General features: G+C 31.9%; 1 protein-coding gene across 10 annotated transcripts in view; it reads left to right on the top strand.

The window, feature by feature from the left end:
• LOC129965741 (latrophilin Cirl-like) overlaps positions 1 to 18,692 on the top strand; it is a 716,323-nt gene that overhangs the window by 616,312 nt on the left and 81,319 nt on the right. For all 10 annotated transcript variants that reach the window (XM_056079881.1, XM_056079880.1, XM_056079878.1 and 7 more), the window contains 2 exons: positions 1,043 to 1,177; positions 3,695 to 3,885. In XM_056079881.1, the coding sequence (XP_055935856.1) occupies positions 1,043 to 1,177; positions 3,695 to 3,885 (326 nt within the window). The remainder of the gene's footprint in view (positions 1 to 1,042; positions 1,178 to 3,694; positions 3,886 to 18,692) is intronic.

Here is an 18,692-nt window from a genome sequence, read left to right as displayed (position 1 = left end):
CAGAATATTTCAATGTACATACAGTGCCCTTGTTTAATAAGTAAAATTAAAAGTGGGGAAAAAAACTACAAAATTTTATGGAGAATAGTCGACTATATTTGTAGGAAACTTCATAGTTTTTTTAAAATTATTTTTACTATCTATAGTGAGATCTTGTATTCGACACTTGTTGTCTTGTTCATAAGTATAGCTGGCGGTACTCAATTGTTTTAAATCATTTAAGAATCTGTTTTGAAAGGCTACATTATTCATTCTTAAATTCAGTTTTTTCCTATTGATTTTATATAATGTATTCTGGACTCCTTCATTGGCCATGTGTTCGAAACCCTAAGATAGATAAATATATTTTGACAACTTATAACTTTTCCAAAATCTAACATTTTTCTTATACATTCAAGAAAAATATTAATATTTGGAAAAGTTTAAGCATTAAAATATCCAAATGCGTAACATTTATGTTAATATCAATGAATATTTATGGATTTTTTTTAATAGAAAAAGAATTACCTTTTCCAAAATGATTCATAAAAATGATTCTCAAATTTTATTTAAAATATTTTTGATCGATAAAAAAATCTTGCCTGAAAAATCACTGATGAAGGATCTTATTTAATTGATCGTTACATTGACTTATTTCCAATTACTAAATAATAGAATAATATCATTTGTATGTTTAGAAATTTGATGGTATGCAATTATCGTCTTTCATAAACCATAGAATCATAGGAAAAAGTTTAATTCTAGGACAACTGAGAGACAAAATTTAAATGTCATTTGTTTTTTTAGGAATAATCGTCTTTTGTAAACTAGCGAATTGTGCTCTACAAAAGTATTGGTTTTGTAATGACTCCCAGATACTCATTGATTCACGATTTTATGGATAACTTTTTCTTTGTAGAATCCAACTTAGATAAGAAACCGGAAATACTTATCTGCAAATCAAGCAGTTTTTTTTCTAATAAATGAATCATTACTAATTTCAAATAATCATTCATTTATTACGAAAATAAATGAGAATAAGATTTTTCAATGTTTATTTCAGTGGCCGCAGTGCACGTTGTTGAATCGTGGGACATATCAGATGTGGTGTTGCCCCCGCCTCTGGATACTACTTGGTGGCGAGTCGATGACAGGTTACTCGTACCCGCACCAGCATTATTAGCTACTGCCAAGCAAGGTAATTTATACTTGAATTCTTTTTTTTTTCCATTAACTTTTTCATTTTTAGCTTTGTATTTAGTTACTTCAAACAAGTGACTCTAAAAAAGAATTACTATGGAATCTGGCATGAATGTATTAGGCGAAATACTGAAGATTGGACTTTAGATAACTATATTATATTTCTGCTTATTGAAATGTAAAAATATTGTACGCTTAAAGTCAATTTCTATTGTGATAATTTTGATCCGAAATACCGAAAAGTATAGCATAGAAAGCAGTTTGCTATGGAAAAACTTTAATCATAAAGATTAAATCACATCAAACATTAATTACTGAATAATATAATCAATATACAAAATTTGTTTTCCGTATAGCATTGAATATTAATTTTTTAAAAACTAAATGGCAAGAATTCGAAAAGTAAAACTGATAGCGAAGTATCGATGTTTTCCGTGGTTCGAATAGACGAGGAACTTTACCTATTTGAGAATTCTGGGAATAAATCCCTGTTCTCAATGAAATCATGAATTAAGACGAGCGACTTCAGATAATGAATGAAATATTTTATTGCATTGACAATTGTTACTTTCAAACTTTAATTAATTACAATATATATTATACCAGAGATGAGAGTCAAGTATTAAATGAATATCACGTAACTTAAATCGTAAAATCAATTTAAATGAGTGTATATCTAATACAAATCATGTAGAAATTCTTTTTTTTTTCCTTCCATTTTCCACTGATGGAAAAAGAAATGATACTACTATCAGTCTTTTGATTCTATTTGCTTGATTACTCTTAATAATTTGATTAAAAAAATTGTAACTTGGTGTCATTTTGGGCTATTACACAGCGGATAATAATGATTCTCAGCTTTTGAAAAATACGATATTATCTGCCCTCAGACAAATGAAAGAAAAAGGACCTCTTCAAATCCAGAATGCTGTTTCCGTTAAAAGCAACCATTATTTATTTTATTTTATTCGCGGGAGTGAGGGGGGATGACAACACAAAGCCCATTCATACAAGTGTTTCCATTGCAAGAGCTGCAAAAGGCAAAACACAAAGATGACGGCCCTCTCATATAGATATATTCAAGCCTAGTTTCTGTCGTTTGATGAGCGAAACTTCGATGATCTCTGGGAAAAGTGCCAACTCGGGTAATTGAGAAAGAGAGCGAATCTTCATCTGCTGGTTTTAGCCATAAATATGTTTACAGCTTTTTCGCTTATGGATTCTTACATATACCACAAGAAGGAAAAAAACTAATAATAATAAATAACGGGCATAAAAAAAAGGTACTCGAGTAATGGTCTTGGGCTCTTAAATGATTTTAGGTCCTTCAGACTTACCGTGTTAAAAGTCTCGCACATCGTAAAAATGTATCAGTGTTTATTACATTTGCAGTAGATTGAAATGTTTTTACAGTGAAAGAAGAAAGATGTAGCCAAATGGCGAGGGATATCTGATTGGATTTGCGCCAACCAGACATTGTCGTTAATCTGATATGAGAATGATTTATATCATGGGAATTTTTTGGCTTCTTTTTCTTTGTATGTGGTGCCGTGGAAAACTTTCACCAGCTGCCGTTTTAAAATATCTGAGATGCTTTCAACTTTATTTTTTGTTCGGCTTCGGAAATCACATTTATATCAAAAATTCGAATTTAATGACCTTTTTATCCCGTAGTTGAATGAGATTTTTTTTTTTGTTGTTATCTTTGTATTATTCCATACCGACCTAGTTTTTAATGTTTATAGGAAATATATCAAGAGTCAGCAAACATTGCTTTGAAAAGATTTTTGATATTCCGATTAATTTATTAACTTTTGCGTAAATGATATTTCAGTATTCTGATATGAGCTGTAATTGTATTTTTTTTAAAGTAAAATCATTCCTTTCTTACTCAAATCAAATAATCTTAATTTTTGGAATATGTTTCGTTTACATTAAAAGAAAAATTTAAAATGAATGTTTAATTGTTGGAGAAAAAAATACAGTGTGATTTGAAGTACATATTTTTTTCAAAGGTGAATATTTTGTTTAAATATAAATAATATTGAAATATGTTTTAAATTATTTAATAAATAATGTTAAATTTAAATAATGATTCGAATCGATCAAGCTTTCTCCATTTGGATCAAAATCTTAAAACACCATTTTAATGCTCATAATAAGTGAAATGTTTGGTAGAAAATGAAAATTATTGGCTATGCATGCAATTATATTCTTGTCGAAGCTGTCATCCAATTGCAGACACTATAAAGACACTCACTTAGGAGTTATGCTCTTTGTAGTGTTCGTTACTTCTTCAATTCTTCCGCCAAAAGTAATTATTAATCCCTTTTGCGTTCCAACAATTTCAAGCATAAGAATTAATCTTATGTTTAAAGACTATGTTTTATCCTTAAGAGTAAGATATATTGAATACTTTTGGGATTCTTTAATTAAATGTATTATTCTTGCAAAGGGAAACGGCTAAATTAATTTTCTGATTAAAAATTTACATTTTGTTGTAATTTCTTTATAGGCGTTTCTCGATTGGTACTTTTGGTCCATCATCGCCTTGGTGATCTTCTTGGCTCCGAAGTCCACACCACAGAACCAATTACCACAAATGCCAGCAGAGTGATCAATTCTAGGGTCATTGGCGCTCTTTTAGAGGGCCATCGGGTTCTTAGTTTGCCGAGACCAATAACAGTCACCTTCAAGCATTTACAGGTAAATTATGATATGCACTATTGCATTGCTTATGTCTTGCATTGGTACAACTTATTGATTTGTTGCATTTGAGAATTTTTGAGTTTGGGATATTTCAGAGTTATAATCTTCCAGAAGCATTAATTAACAGTAAGTATATTCAGCAATTGATACCAATAATAATTCTGAATTTATCCATCCAGAAATGAAAAAATTAAATTAAAAAAAATAAGAGTTAATTTAAAGAAAGATGTATTAAATAGTGCTTATTAAGAATAATGACCTTATCAAGAGTTTGGAAAAACAAGTTACAATTTGAACAGGGAAGAAGTTTAATCTAGTGATTTGATTGGAAAACTGAAGCGTACTTTTTTTTATTGTGTTTCGAATAATTGTAGAATTGTGAATACAATACTGTATAACGACGGCAGGTTCCTTTAATACGATATCGAACTTTTCGCCTCTTTTTAATTAGATAGCAGAACTGCGAAAATTCTTTCATTAACATATCTGTATCAAATGGATATCACACGACTTCGACAGAAAACAAAATTAACATCAGAGAATAATTGAACATATTATGAACATTGCATGTGATATCCATATATAGCAAGAAGTTTAGTATTCAAGTCATGCAAATCTTGTTGCCAAAGTAAAACTAAGCATCGAAGCGTTACTTAATTAAAATATTTTGATGAAGGAGAATTCCTTTTCTAGAAATCGCTTTATTTCCGTGATCTGTACACATTTGCAGAAAGTCCAAAAGGAGGAGCAATTCAACTAACCTTTTGCAGCTGAAAAGGCGGAACGGCTTTCTAAACCCTCATTAATGATAAAGGCGAAATCGGGCGCCATAAATCGAAAGCTTAATATCCCTCTTGTCCAAAATTTAAGAACATCTCTCTAGAAAAATTGGAACTGTTCATTTTCTCTGTATCCGGGCAAATTATTTTTCCCTGAAGGGAAAACACGTAGTATGCAATTCGGCCGTAAGTGCATTATTCTCGGAAATATAATTTAGAAAGGAATGACTGTTGCGAAGATAACGCAATTCGTAGATAGCGAATAGCGTAATATTGCTTCCAAAAGGTAGCGAATTTACGTGCATCGATAGGTTAATTTTGTTTACGTACTTGCATGAAACGTCGTTTTGTTTGTTGTTTCCTCTTGTTTCAACTACGGAATGAGAGCGTGGGACGGTTTATTCATTTGGTTATAGGTGTGATAAAATATTACTGTTTGAAAGCTTTTAAATGCTACGATGCAGCAAGAATTTTCCCTTTGAAGTTTTCGTCTGATGTGATTAACATGGAGTTTAGTGTAGTTGTGTTAGCAAAACCTGTGCAAAATTTTTATTCCTTTTGTCAATTTTATTAATAACGAAATGATAATGCTTTAGGAATTGTAAAATAAAAATATTCTGTAGATATCGGTGGTGTGGAAATGATTGAAGTTTTGTTGATAGTGTCCTCGTACACAGTATATTATATTTTGTGATAAATTTCTAACCAAAGCGAAGAAAATTGAGCATGTCATTTGAACTTCATCTTTTTAGCCAATTGATTTAACAATTTCATACATTGAGAGACAAAATTGTATGTAAAATTTTTATCCAAACTATAAGGTTGGATATTTAATAAACGTGTTGGCGCATAATTTTGACTCTCAATATGCGATACACCGCATGATGATTATGATGCATTATATATGTATTGATGGAGTTTTCAAACTGTGGGTCTCGAGTTAAATTTTGATGAGTTGTAACAAGTATTGAATATATATGCATGGCATAAAATCTTCATCAAACCTTATGGCAGAAACATGACAAAAAAAAAGCGCAATACGCAAACATGCGACTTGTAACGAATGACGAATAACGAAACTTCAACACTAGTGACTTTAAATCCCAAATTTTAGCTACATCAACTGCAAAGAATTGAATGCTTTGAAGCATTTGCCAACTATTTGCAAATTCAAGAACGATTTTCAAAATCTTTTTTGAAGAGGTTGAAATGTCATGTACAGCACGCATAATATGCAAATGTTTTTGTTGCAATTGTTATAAAAGTAAATCTTTTCACCATTTTTTGTTGTTGTTGTTGGATAACTTTTTTTGAATTTTTTATTTGCAAAATATTTTTGATCTATTTCTGTATCGTAATAAATTTGTAATTATTTCATATTTTAATTATGTTTTTTTTGTAATTATTGCGCCTTTTTGCTGAATTGTTATATAAAAAATGAATAACCATATCATTTTGAGATGAATGTATAAAGGATTTTTTTTCTGTTGTAATTATTAAATTTTAAAACAACAAGTACTTATTAGCACGCTTTCTTTCGATGCTTTTAGCGATATACCGTTGACACAGAACTCCCGATTTCATTAATATATCGCTAATGTATCTTTTCTCAGTTCATTCTTTTCAATGAAGGATTTTTTCTGCATTTACCGAACATGTCATTTTTAAATTGTTGAAAAGATTTTACTTACAATCTGCACTATTCATACTTGCTTCTCAATAATTTGTTTATTTCGAATTAATATGCGTGCATCCACTAAATCGAAAACAACTATTAATGAATGTCGATTCTCGGAATTAATCATTTATCTGCTATTATTCCACTCCCCCGAAATCTTCCGAAATAATCACTCGGAAGAGACGACCTAATACATGGCGAGCATCCATCCGTTCCGGTATCCTTACAAACACGGTTGCAGTTTCTGAAAAGCAGCCGGTCTGATGGATAGCACAAAAGTTGCAATATCCGCACATGGTCCTTTCTCATGATCATTGATCGTTTCCCGTATATATTCGCCCCAATGGAATGTACACCGAAGGGAAGTCTTCCAGAAGCACTGGCCATTCCCAATCATTGTTTGACGATCGCGATGAAATCGTTTGAGAAGAAAGCACTTCTCAAAATCGTCTGTTGATTTCGATGTTGCCAGGAGCTTGGAGAATGAGTGTATTAAAATGATGTTATTGAAAGAGGAAAGGATCTGCGTTTGATTTATAATTTTGAAAATGCAGACGCATTTCGTTATCAAGTCAGATTGTTAATGGTACTGTGAAATAGGATGCAATGTTGAAGGGTCGATTAAATATAAGTATTAGTAGTTTTAAACACCCTGTTTTGAATGGCAAACAGGATTTTCACTACAATCTGGTAGAATTTCTAATTTATTCCGTAGATAAATGATTGCTTTATGTTTAATTTAATTCAGTTAGATGAACCCATTCATGGACAGTGGCATATCTGACTCGTGAAGCGAAAGACAAAAGTTTTAATACTTCGGATTGTCACTAAGATATCCATTTAAAAGACAAAATTATTTGGACTCATTTCAATATCTTACCTCAAGGTGCTCTTTATGCTCTCATTTGGATATAGATAAAAATAAATGTTCTTTATAATGTGTTATCTAAATAGGATATGAAATAAATTTGGGTATCAATATATTTAAAGACCTGCTAAGTAGAATAGGTTTAAAGGACATATATTACTTGGACACAAATATTTCACATCATTGTGTTAATTATGTTTTGATATAAGCTGAACAAAAATAATAAATGCCTCAAGAAGAATGGGCATCTAGTTAAGAAAATATTGCCTTTTAAAGGGTCACTCACTTTTAATTTCCCATGGAATTATGGAATTAAATTCCCATGGAATTTCCATTTTTATGAGTATAGTTAAAAATAAATAAGTATTTTTCAAGTACCTTAAAATGTATGATTTATTTTATTTGCAATCTTTGTTTTTATATCTTGCATTCTCAACAATTTTTACTATTAAATTCTGGGGTCACAAAATTGACTAAAGGTGCTTTATTTTCGTATAGAACGGAAATAACTCACTGCCACGTTATTTGCTTTTAGCTTTCGTATTTCCAATTGACTTGCGGATATCATTGGTAGCCACGAATAAATAAATAAGAGGCTGTAAATAGTCGCAACAACTCAACTCTGACTTCCGAACTTCTGCTAGAATTTTTTTTTCTTCTTACTAATACTTATCTCTTCTTCCATGACTTTGCGTTTTGTCCTTTGGGTTTTTCCAGTTTTTCATTTTTTTTCCCTCTTTTTGTCTCGCTCAAGCAAAATCCCCAAAGCTATTCTTGTTGTTAGAAGTGATGATTTCCTGAAATATGATTTGCATCCTGAATTGCTTGCAGAATTTCTCCTAGGAGATTATAGTATCCGCTAGACAATTTTTTCTCTTTACCTAGCAAAGTCTTTGTGGTATGGATAATAGTTATTTTAGGGTTAGGGTTTCATTTTCTGTTTGTTTTGAACATTTTCGTAAGTGCTTTTGGAGAAAGGTTATTTCTGAAATAGAATTTAGAAAAGTTTTGAAAAAGAAGTTGTATGGGGATCTGTTTCCTAAAAGTTTACTCTTATGAAACAGGATTTTCCAGCTTTCATATTTTTGTAGGAAATAAAGAGATTTTACATTTTGAGATCGTTTCAAAAAATGAATTACATTAACAAAAAAAAAAAAATTAAGTTATTTGAGTAATGAAAATAATATAGTGTAACGCTAAAATTCCAGAATGAAACAAGAAAATGTTGAAACGGAAAATTCAATATTAACAATATGTGAAATCGATCGAATGAGAAATAATGGAATACATATTGCATTCTAATAAAATATTGTTTGATACTAGCCGCCTTTGGCCAACAACTTTTACCCTCAAATGATCGACTGTTAAATGATTGATATGGGAAGCATTTTTTCAATGAATCAATTTATTCCAAATTATTCCTCGTATAACCACAAAACTGGACTTTCTAATCATTTTGAATTTTTACTTTAGACTCGTTTTACAGCTTCGTAAAATTTTAATTACCACTAATTTTGTTAAGGAATCTTATTTTCAATCCTAAATATCCGTCTATTACCAAAAATAAGAGGATGAATAATTGCGAATAAATAATAATTAGTTATAAATTAGGAGAAACTTGACATAAAAGTGGTTTTATAGAGAATTTTAATAAAAGTCAAAGCGGTTTTCCATACTACATTTGTTCTTTATTTTCTCAAATACGAAGTACTCTATGTTTAGTTTTATTAACGTCCCGTTTTAAAGCAACATTAGAGCTATTTTGTGACGGACCTCATAATTTTAAACTACTGTCAGATGCTGGGGACGACACCAGAGCTGGCAGCCCCTCTCCAAACCACATCAGAGTGGGTCGTTTACCCCCGACGGATTTAACGTGCACCAGACCCGCTTTCATGGCGATTCTTCGGTGGAATTGGGTCTCGAACCTAAAATCCTTCGGTTCCGAAGCCGAGACCTTACTACCAGGCCACCGCGGTCCCTAAGTACGTTAAGAGAATTCGTAGCGTTTTCATCCGTTCTCAATTTTATGTGAGAGAGATGCAACACTTTTTTGGAGAATATATGAGAAAGCTTGCTATTTTTTTTTCTTTCTTAATTCCTCCGCCAGCCTAAGTGTCTAATGCTGGAGAATCAATGCAAAACAAATATTGCAGTATATTTGCTGCAAAATATTGCAATATGACTATTTTTTCTTAGATATATATTGCCATGTTTACAAGCAACTGTTACAGTATTTGAATGAAAAAGGTGTCTTGTAAGTTTCCGTGAGCAGATTTTTGTTTCATACAATTCACTTTCGGTCGCCATCCACAATTTAAAAATATTCTATTCTAAATCTATTTGAAAACAAGATACATTTCCTCTCATTAGATTTTAATTTAGAAAAATAGAGCATTATTGCTGGAATAAACTTATATAAATTAAGATTATCAAAATCTTACGGTCTGTTCATCAGCAAACAATTGGCGCTCAATTCCATTGAAAAGAAACAAATGACACTTTTATTGAATCTAGCCAGCCACCCAGGATCCAGTGTTTTTCGATGCGTGAAATGTTCTATTTTAAGTAGTTTCTCTCATTTACCTATTCAGTCCAATTTTCTTCTCCGTTTCAGTTGAAAATTAAGTAAATACGCTGTCTTTGTAGTGTAATAATAAGTTTGAGTTCAGCGAATGATTAAATTGAATTCGCTCCACTTTCTTTGCAATGCGAAAAATTCAATTTCAGACCAATCTAATAAAACGGCTCTTAATTCATATGTCTGCAGTCCAGAATTTCCAATTTCCTGATGAATTCCTCTCTATAAAAACTTGTTTAACTGTTTACATTTTTGTTTATACCCCATTCTGATCAATCAGATCCTTGGAGCTTTTAAATTTAAAAATATTTTCCAGAAGTCCTCCCTCGCTCATGTGATAATATTAGCTTTATTTTTCAAATCGAAGCAACTTCAATCATGGCGCTTCAGGTAATTCGATTAGATGAGCCTTACTGCTCAAAATTCGATTAAACATCATTTTCCAAATTGCCTCTACCCTGCGTTTCCCCGTTAAATTGAATTAAACCGGGCATCTCCGTTAAACGTAACCCGTTAATATTCGGTTTATGAATTAGCGAGGGTGCTAATGTAATTTAATGGGGTATGGATGTTTGGGTAAGACAATCTGGATCTTACAGTTTTTTCCCACCTTGAGAAACGAACAATTCCGTGGGTAGGTTAATAATTCTCGAAGTTCTTCTTATTTTTTTTCTTATAAAGGGAAGGAAATTTATTTAAATAGGTCAATACGTATTAGGATGAAAGACAAGTTTAATAAACAATAATTAGGTTTTAGGAATATGAATGCCAGTTTAGCTAGGATGAATTTTTTGGGTAGATATTCTGAGGAATCACTGGTTATTGGCTTTAGGTTTGCTTACACTTTAGATACTCCTGAATTGAATTAAAAAAAATTATGTGGTATTGATAGATAAGAAAATTGTTTTAACTTTAAAAATTTATTCCCGCAGGAACTTGAATTAAAATTTATAACAAGTCAACGTTCCGGAAAGCTGGTCAAATTTATTTTAATATATCAAAAGATCTCTAAGATTAGTTTTAACATAATAACGTAGAAAGACTAGCGTATTACAGCATGAGTGCTAAAAATTTTATACAAAACGCTCTATAAGATAATACGTTGGATCTATTATCATAAAATGAGAATAATAGTTTTAATTCTTGGACAATAGGTGCTCAATAAAAAAAGAATTTTCAAGAATTTAATTTTACTTTTAATAAAAAAAATAATTGAAATATTATCATGCTTCTTCAATAGCTGTGGAATGTATTACTGCTTAAAATCATCACATCAGTTAAAAATAAATAAACGTCTTTTTTTCTCCTGTGGTATTCACTATTATTCCCATGCAATTCGTTTTTCATTTGAGGTAGACAGAGCATTAAACAAACAAAATTCCAAAAATGTTTTTTGAACTCATAAAATTCTAAAATGTGGAGATTTGACAAAATCTCGAGTTCGAATTATTTGACAATTACAGTACTTACTCTTTGCACACTTATAATGGACAATAAAATCTCATAAAACAAGACATTGTGATGGTTTCATATACTCATGAATATACTTAAAAACCTTTCATAGGAAAATATCCTACTTTCTCACAATTCAGAAATATTCGTCACCACAAAATAATTCTGATTGCGCATAAAACTGCCCTGACGAAGATTCTCTCGCTAGTTGGCAAACAAAATAAAAGCATTTCGCAACCGCATGTTGATGGGTGCATATGTCATTCAAGTATAGGAGGGTTGGGCGTTAGCTCAAGTGCCTTTCTGCCTATTTTGTGTTCAGCCGTATTTAACCAAGCATGCAGACCGTTTGATCTCCGCCTCTATGGTATGCGCAATTATCAAAGGCTTCTCCCCTCCTCTTTCATAATGATTTGTGACAAATTCTGTCAATACGATGCAGGCTTGTTTAACTGCATTTTAAACAGTGTGTCTTCTTGTTACGTCATGAGAAAGAACATATATGAAAGAGAATAATGCGTGATACGCGATACATATGAGAGAGAACAATAGCAATTTCTTTAACCAGACCAGCGAAGATAATAAGTTACATGGAAGTGAATTATATGTTAAAAATTATCATCTGATACAAGAGTTACCTAAAGCAAACCATCTGTTTATATGAAATATAGAGAAAGTATTGTAATCGTCAAAAAATTCGACCTCGAGAGTTTGATGAATTTCCATGTTTTAGACCTCCATGGCTTCGAAACACGAAAAATGCTTTGGAAAGTGTCTATCTGTCTGCCTGTGACAAAAACAACTAATAAAAAAACGATTATAATTAGAGGGAGGGCATTGATCTTTACATCAAATTTAATATTTCTACAGAAATGTGAGCAAAATCTTTTCAGAGGAAGTCTTATCTACCTAGCTTTATGAATATAAGTTAACACAATAACTACAAAACGAAGCGAACTGGATGGGTAAAATTTAGTGGACGGATATAACATCTATATTGTAGTCACATACCTAATTTTAAGCCAAATCCAACTCAAGGTTTCTTTTTTTGACTACAATTGTCTTTATCAACTACTACAATTTCTATGACAACTTTCAGAAGCATGTAAATGCGATTACTCAAAGACGCAACATTTTAAATATATCAAATTTGGTCTCGTAATAGAGGATGAGAAGTTTCTAGCATGGTGGTTGGTTCTCGCCACCCCTGTGGGTACATGAAAAAGTGGGGGTCTGGCTCCTCCGATCAATGACGGAGCGTACTTCCTTAGGGAAGGGTTGTACAGTGGCTGTTGATGGTCCTTAGGACCCAACCACCGTTCCCACGAGTGTTGCTCTGATCTTCAAGTTTTTCCGTGTGCCTTCCGTAGGTCGGAGTAACCAGTTTGTGATTTTGTGACTACAATTGTAGTTCTGTGTCATATTTTGGGAAAATTGACATTTGAGAAAAAAAGAAAAAAAAAGGTGACCAAAAAAAAACGTGTCAAAAAGTCTCTTTCATTTTATTAGAGAGCATACGTGAAAGTTTAAGGAGACCACTCATGCTTCTTAGAAACATGCCAAACTATATAGTGCCTAATTTATTTGCTTTTCCTATCTGGTTACAGTAATTTCAGTTATGAATTACTTTCAAATACATATAGATTGACTAACAGACATACTTCCCTTTACCAGATTTCGTCCAAACTTTTCTACATATCTTGAGTTCGGGAATAAATATCGTAAACCAAATTATTTTTTTTTTCTAGTGGCAGCTTTGCTCCCCCTTCTTTCTTATGCTTTGCGTGCTAGAATATACGAGTAATATTTTTAAAATTGAATGCGATTTGATTCTGTGAATACAATTTTTTTTCAAAAGGTTTGTGAACATTTTTGTACAAAGCATAATGATGAAATATTTTCTGATCATTTTCTGAAAATTATTATACCATATTGAATCATCCTCTCCGAAAAGAATATCGAGCACTGAAAATATCTTTACGATTTTTGTGCAGTATTCTATTTGATACTTTCTGGTATATGAAAAACATTACAAAAAAAACCCCCTAATCGTTGGAAAATATCTCTAAACTTAAATTCACAATGAGCCTAAAAGAATTTAAAAAATGTACCCTCCTGCCCATGTGCATATGAATATAACTGAAAAACGGATCATTTGAGTAGATAGAACACCATTCTATCTAAACACCAAATATATGCAATATATAATATTCAAAACACACCAAAATTTCAAATATGCATCAAATTTTGGTCTAAATCCGTAAAAGTGTAAATTGATCCGGATCTTATCTGTGGGAAAAGGAATACAATTATTTAAAAACGGAACGAGCTAGAAATATAAAATTTAGCTTGTGAGCTTTGCACCAAAATTGTGGATCTATTTGAAATCCTTGACAAGTTGTGTGTTTGGATATATGTTCCTTTCTAAAATAATTCTTCAATTCTCTTTACTACCGCATTCGACATTCTGCATGGACGACCAAAACTTAATGTTTTTTCACATTACGATGTCATTTCTCTGATACCAAAACATATTAAATGTTCACTAGCAGTGTTGAGGGAACTTTTCGTCGAGGCCACCTCGGATTGATTTGGTCACCTTTCCATTTGCCCACACCAATTACAGTTCGTTCAGCGCACTAATTAAGTTCTTTCCAGGTTCTTCTAATATTAACACCCTCCAAAACAGCAAATTTTGGACCACATCCAGGCTCTTGATATTACTAATTCCCCATTCCACGTGATTGGAGCAAACCAAATTGAACCGAATGCATGGCCGTCATATCTATAATATATGTGACCGCTAGCGGTGTTCACCTGCATCAGTGGTCAGCACCGAGTGTAATATGCTTTGCTCGTTGGTCGCTAGGCCGAGTAACTATTAATATGGACTGTCGCGCACCCAGGTTACCCTCGCGGACACAATTAATGACTGTCCCGCGCTTTCACGTATTACTGGAGTGTATTTATTAACCAGTGGAATGGATTTATTCCTTAGCGTCCGAGGTGCAGTCGTTAGGAGAGCCGGTTTCTGGTGGATTAATTTTTTGGGTAAGAATGAATGAAAACAATCTGTACTGCAATGTGTATACATGTCATGTTTTGGACATGTTTTTAAAATTGATGATATGGGTTCTTCGTTTGTATATTCATACTGTATTCATTATTATAAAAATTACAGTTGCCATCTCTTGAAAAAAGGTAACCCATCCGTTCAAAGCCAAGCGTTTACTGATTTTGCTTCTAGAAAAAGGGTTCTAAAAATATTTCACTTCTGGGGATCGTTATGATGCTGATATTTACTGTAAAGTGAGAATTATAATAAACATTGCGGCTGTGGCATACTATTATTGTATCCAAACCTTGAAGTAACTCTGAATTACATAAGAATGAAACATTTTATAAATGATGCTGCAGTTTACTGATGATCAGGTAGTAATGTTACATGGTGCCCAACGATAATGTTTCAGGGATGGAAGATTCTAATTCCGAAACCCGACTCTCCCTGAGTAAATCCTTATAACAGGTTAAATCTGACTCGAAAATCAAATATTCTCCCTCTGTTATGATGAGGGAATTTGAAAAGAGATGTGTTGACCCAGATGCTTTACTTGTCATCAGTTCATTTAGCAGAATTGCGAATTCTGTCTTAAAATAACGTATTGTTTCAAAACGGGATAATATTATACTCAATCCAAAATGAACTGTTATAGATTTATATTGTAATATCAGATTATACTAAGCATAAAAAAATGTATGCATACAAGATATAAAGACAATAAAAAATAGTTTTATGCTTAAAATTTGCTATAAATATCATATAATGAATATAATAGTACATTATATAGTAATATAATTTAGAATTAATATATATGTTAATATTTCACAGTCTACCTAAATTTTGGACTCATTAATTCACATTAATGTTGAAGATTATTGAAGTTTAAAATTATAAAGACATTTTACATTAATATTAATATAATCCCGTGAAAGTCTGTAACTTTAAATGAAAATTTATTGCCTGCCACTTCTCATAGTGTGTAATCTTTTGACTGCTTATGCATAGTAGATTAAATTACAGAAACTGGTTACGAGAATTTTAGGTAGTTACATTGAAGATAAATGATTCCAATGAATTAGTGCATTTATTTAAATGGATTCGACGATAATTCGATTTTGTCCAATATTTGCTTAGTTCTTTTGAAATCTTCCGTAGTTACGTGTCATTTTTAGAAACAATTATGGATTCATTTGGCAAGTGAATTTCAAATTAAAATGAAATAATTAACAATTTAATTCGTGAGAGCGTCCATTGTTAGAAATTTTCGTCAGTTTTTGTTAAAGTTATCGCAATCCCCCGTTAGTGGATATTCTTCGCGTGGCCTTCAAAGAATACTTTGTGTATATAAGAATGATATTCAAATAAATTTTATTCACGCTACAAAACATGCCGAAAATTACATTTAAAACAAATTGTTTCTTGATTTCCCTTTGGATTTTAATCTTTTCAATTCAACGAGTAATGCAGTTAGATTACACTGGAATGATCTTTTGTCTCTGCGTTAGTAAGAGATAATGAGGTTTTGTTATTTTTGCATTTTAGGTATTTCAGAATGCTCTCTGTAAATAATACATTACAATGCTTCCATAGTCCATCTTTTCCAAAATACGCTCAGTACTGAAATTCAAGAATTAATTTTCTTTTGTTTGAATGTGCATAGGTACTTTGGTAATTATTATTGTTTAATTCTTAATGCAATTATTGATCTCTTCCATTACTCTAGGCGGGCACAAAACTTAGAGAAGTTCTTTCCTGTCGGTGTTTATTTTAAGCAAAACGCCTTGCACCATTTCGACTAATTATCCCTGGAGAATTGTAGATGCATTGTTTTTGGTACTAGAAAGACTATTATTGAATAACCAACTTTCTTTTGGAAGAAAACTTTAGATCTATCAAAACTGTTTTGTTTGTTGTTTCTAATTCCTTTTGGCTTATCATGGCAAGCCAAATTCATGAACCAAGGACTTATTAAAAAAAAGAATAAAAGTTAGTTCTGCTTTTTTTGGGCAGAACGCGGGATGTGTAGGTCTTGGAACGCGTGAATGCAGAAATCTGACCTAAGTTACAATTTATAACTTTCAGTTGTCTTTCTGAGGAATATTCAGGGAGAAATCACTCTTATTTGTGTTTTGCTTGTAAAAAAAACAGGAAAGCGAGCAAAGTATTATTTTTTTTGATAACTTTAAGTCTTTCTTTATTTTTTATGGCTAATACTACTTAGTCCAATATAGTAGTCAAATTCACGAATCAAGAGCTCATAATAAAGAAGTGTACTGCTTTGTGTTAGTCAGAATTATTTTGGACCATCAAGGTGTTACTTGAATCTAGTTCCAATATATTATGTTGCTTTTCTGGAAAGCTTTCGGAAAGGGGGAGGGGGTGACTTTTTAAACACGTTTCTAATCATTCACTTTCTGCTTTGTCTGTTTGTTTGATGCGAATTTCGGAACAGATTTTAAATTAACTAGTCGATGAGACTTGAAATTTCAAACATATTTCAGAACTATATGACAATGCAGTATTTACACACTTTCTTGTCTATCTATTCATTTGTCTGTTCGGAACAAATTTTGCAGTCACTAAAAACCTTCATAATCGATAGATGGCACCATGTCATGTAGTTAGCTGATCGGGAAGTTAGTTCAAAATCGATAGTAATTTTACACACACACACACACAATTATAAAACAGAAAATAATTATTTAAATAAAAAATTTACTTCACCACGTTTTTAAAACGGATTTAAAAGTATGAAATGATCTTGCCTTGATCCATACTTAAAATAGTTATTTATTTAATTCTAAGCAAAAATTTTAAAATCAAAATATTTTATTATCATTTTACCTTAATAAATATTAAAAAATTTCAAACCAGTAGGATTCGAAAACTGAGCTATCTTCTTAAACCCTACTGTTCAGGAAGTAGGGGAGAGGGGGGGTGGCAATAGAGTATCATTCATCGTGAATAATTTTCCTTAAAATTTTATTTTAAGCAAAATAATTGAGTGAGAGTGAGTATTTTTTCAAAAATACCTTTATCTTAAATTAAAAAAAAATTCTCCAACTAAAATTTATTTGATTATTGTTTTCTTCATATGAGTAAAATAATTTAAGATCACCAGAAATATATCTATAAACAACCGTAATTTCTCATAAAGTGATCAAAATTGCTGGACAACTTACACTTCGTGCTTTATTTTTAATAGCCTTTTCTAATAGAATTTTATTTAAGGGTCGTAATGAATCCCAAATCCGTGCTCCAATTCCGCTCAAGAACTATCCATGGCAACGGAATATCGAATTCGAATTATCACCCAACGCATCATAGACCACACACTGCTACGTAATCGCTGTTATTCGATGTTGATGAAAAAGGGGAATCGATTAAAGGACTGCATTTCCCTAGAATAGATGCGATAAAGGATAAATTGTAAGAGCAAAAAAAGAAGTATCGACAGAAAACAGGCGTGGATATAGGCGGTCTGCGGACCCAAATTCCTAAGTGTCCTCCATTGTTAGAAGAACGTTTTACCAAGGCAAGTAATTACCTTGTCGTCAATGCTTTTGTAGTTGATTCAAACTCCGCGAAAAGTATTTTGAGACATGTTACTTGATGGCATTACCACGTAGCCTCGTTTAGGCAGATCCTTCGATCTCAGGAATGTGTTATCCGACGGATGAAGTTATTTGATGGTGAGATTATGTTGCATTAGCTTCGAATAAAAGTGTCGGATTCTGGAAGGTTTGGATGGGCTCGTTTTAATCCGAATAACATCTTTACTTCTACTTGGAAATGACGTCGTAATGTTATTAAATTTTCTAATCTTTAAAAGATTTGATAAACATACTGGGGGCACCATTGGATGGATGTATCATCCATTAAATCGAGTAGCTGCCATGTAAGGTATTTAATCTAACCCTCTTCTAGGAAATGAGTTAACAGCTCTAAAAGTTTTTAGACCTTAAAGCTGAAGGATTGTTGATTGCAGTTACTTGGAAGAGGTATTTAGTAATTATTAAAGAAAAGCTGTTTTGAACTTCGGATGCTAATTGGTATTGAATTGTGTTTGAGAAAACTCGGATTTTAATTGGTTAGAAAGAGTTGTAGCAGAGAAATTTCGCTTAATTAGAAGTAATTTAAAATGAACAAATTCTCATTCATTCTGCTCAAGCTTAAAACTTAAGGAACGAAACGTAATCCAAGATAAAGGCAAAAGGACCTCCGAGAGGAATTAGGAAAACATTCTTTCTTGGAATAGTTTAATTTTTGTATATGAATGAAATTCTATCAGTCACTGTCGAATGTGTGTTTTAAACGCTATTCATAATATTTCCGGAATGCATAACCATTATGAATATTTTTTTTCTTTATGAATACTTTTCAAA

The sequence above is a fragment of the Argiope bruennichi genome, chromosome 4 (assembly GCF_947563725.1).
Source record: "Argiope bruennichi chromosome 4, qqArgBrue1.1, whole genome shotgun sequence".
NCBI classification, from domain to species: Eukaryota; Metazoa; Arthropoda; class Arachnida; order Araneae; family Araneidae; genus Argiope; species Argiope bruennichi.
The sequence above is the reverse complement of the archived record's forward strand: the minus strand, read 5'-3'. Positions and strand labels throughout refer to the sequence as shown.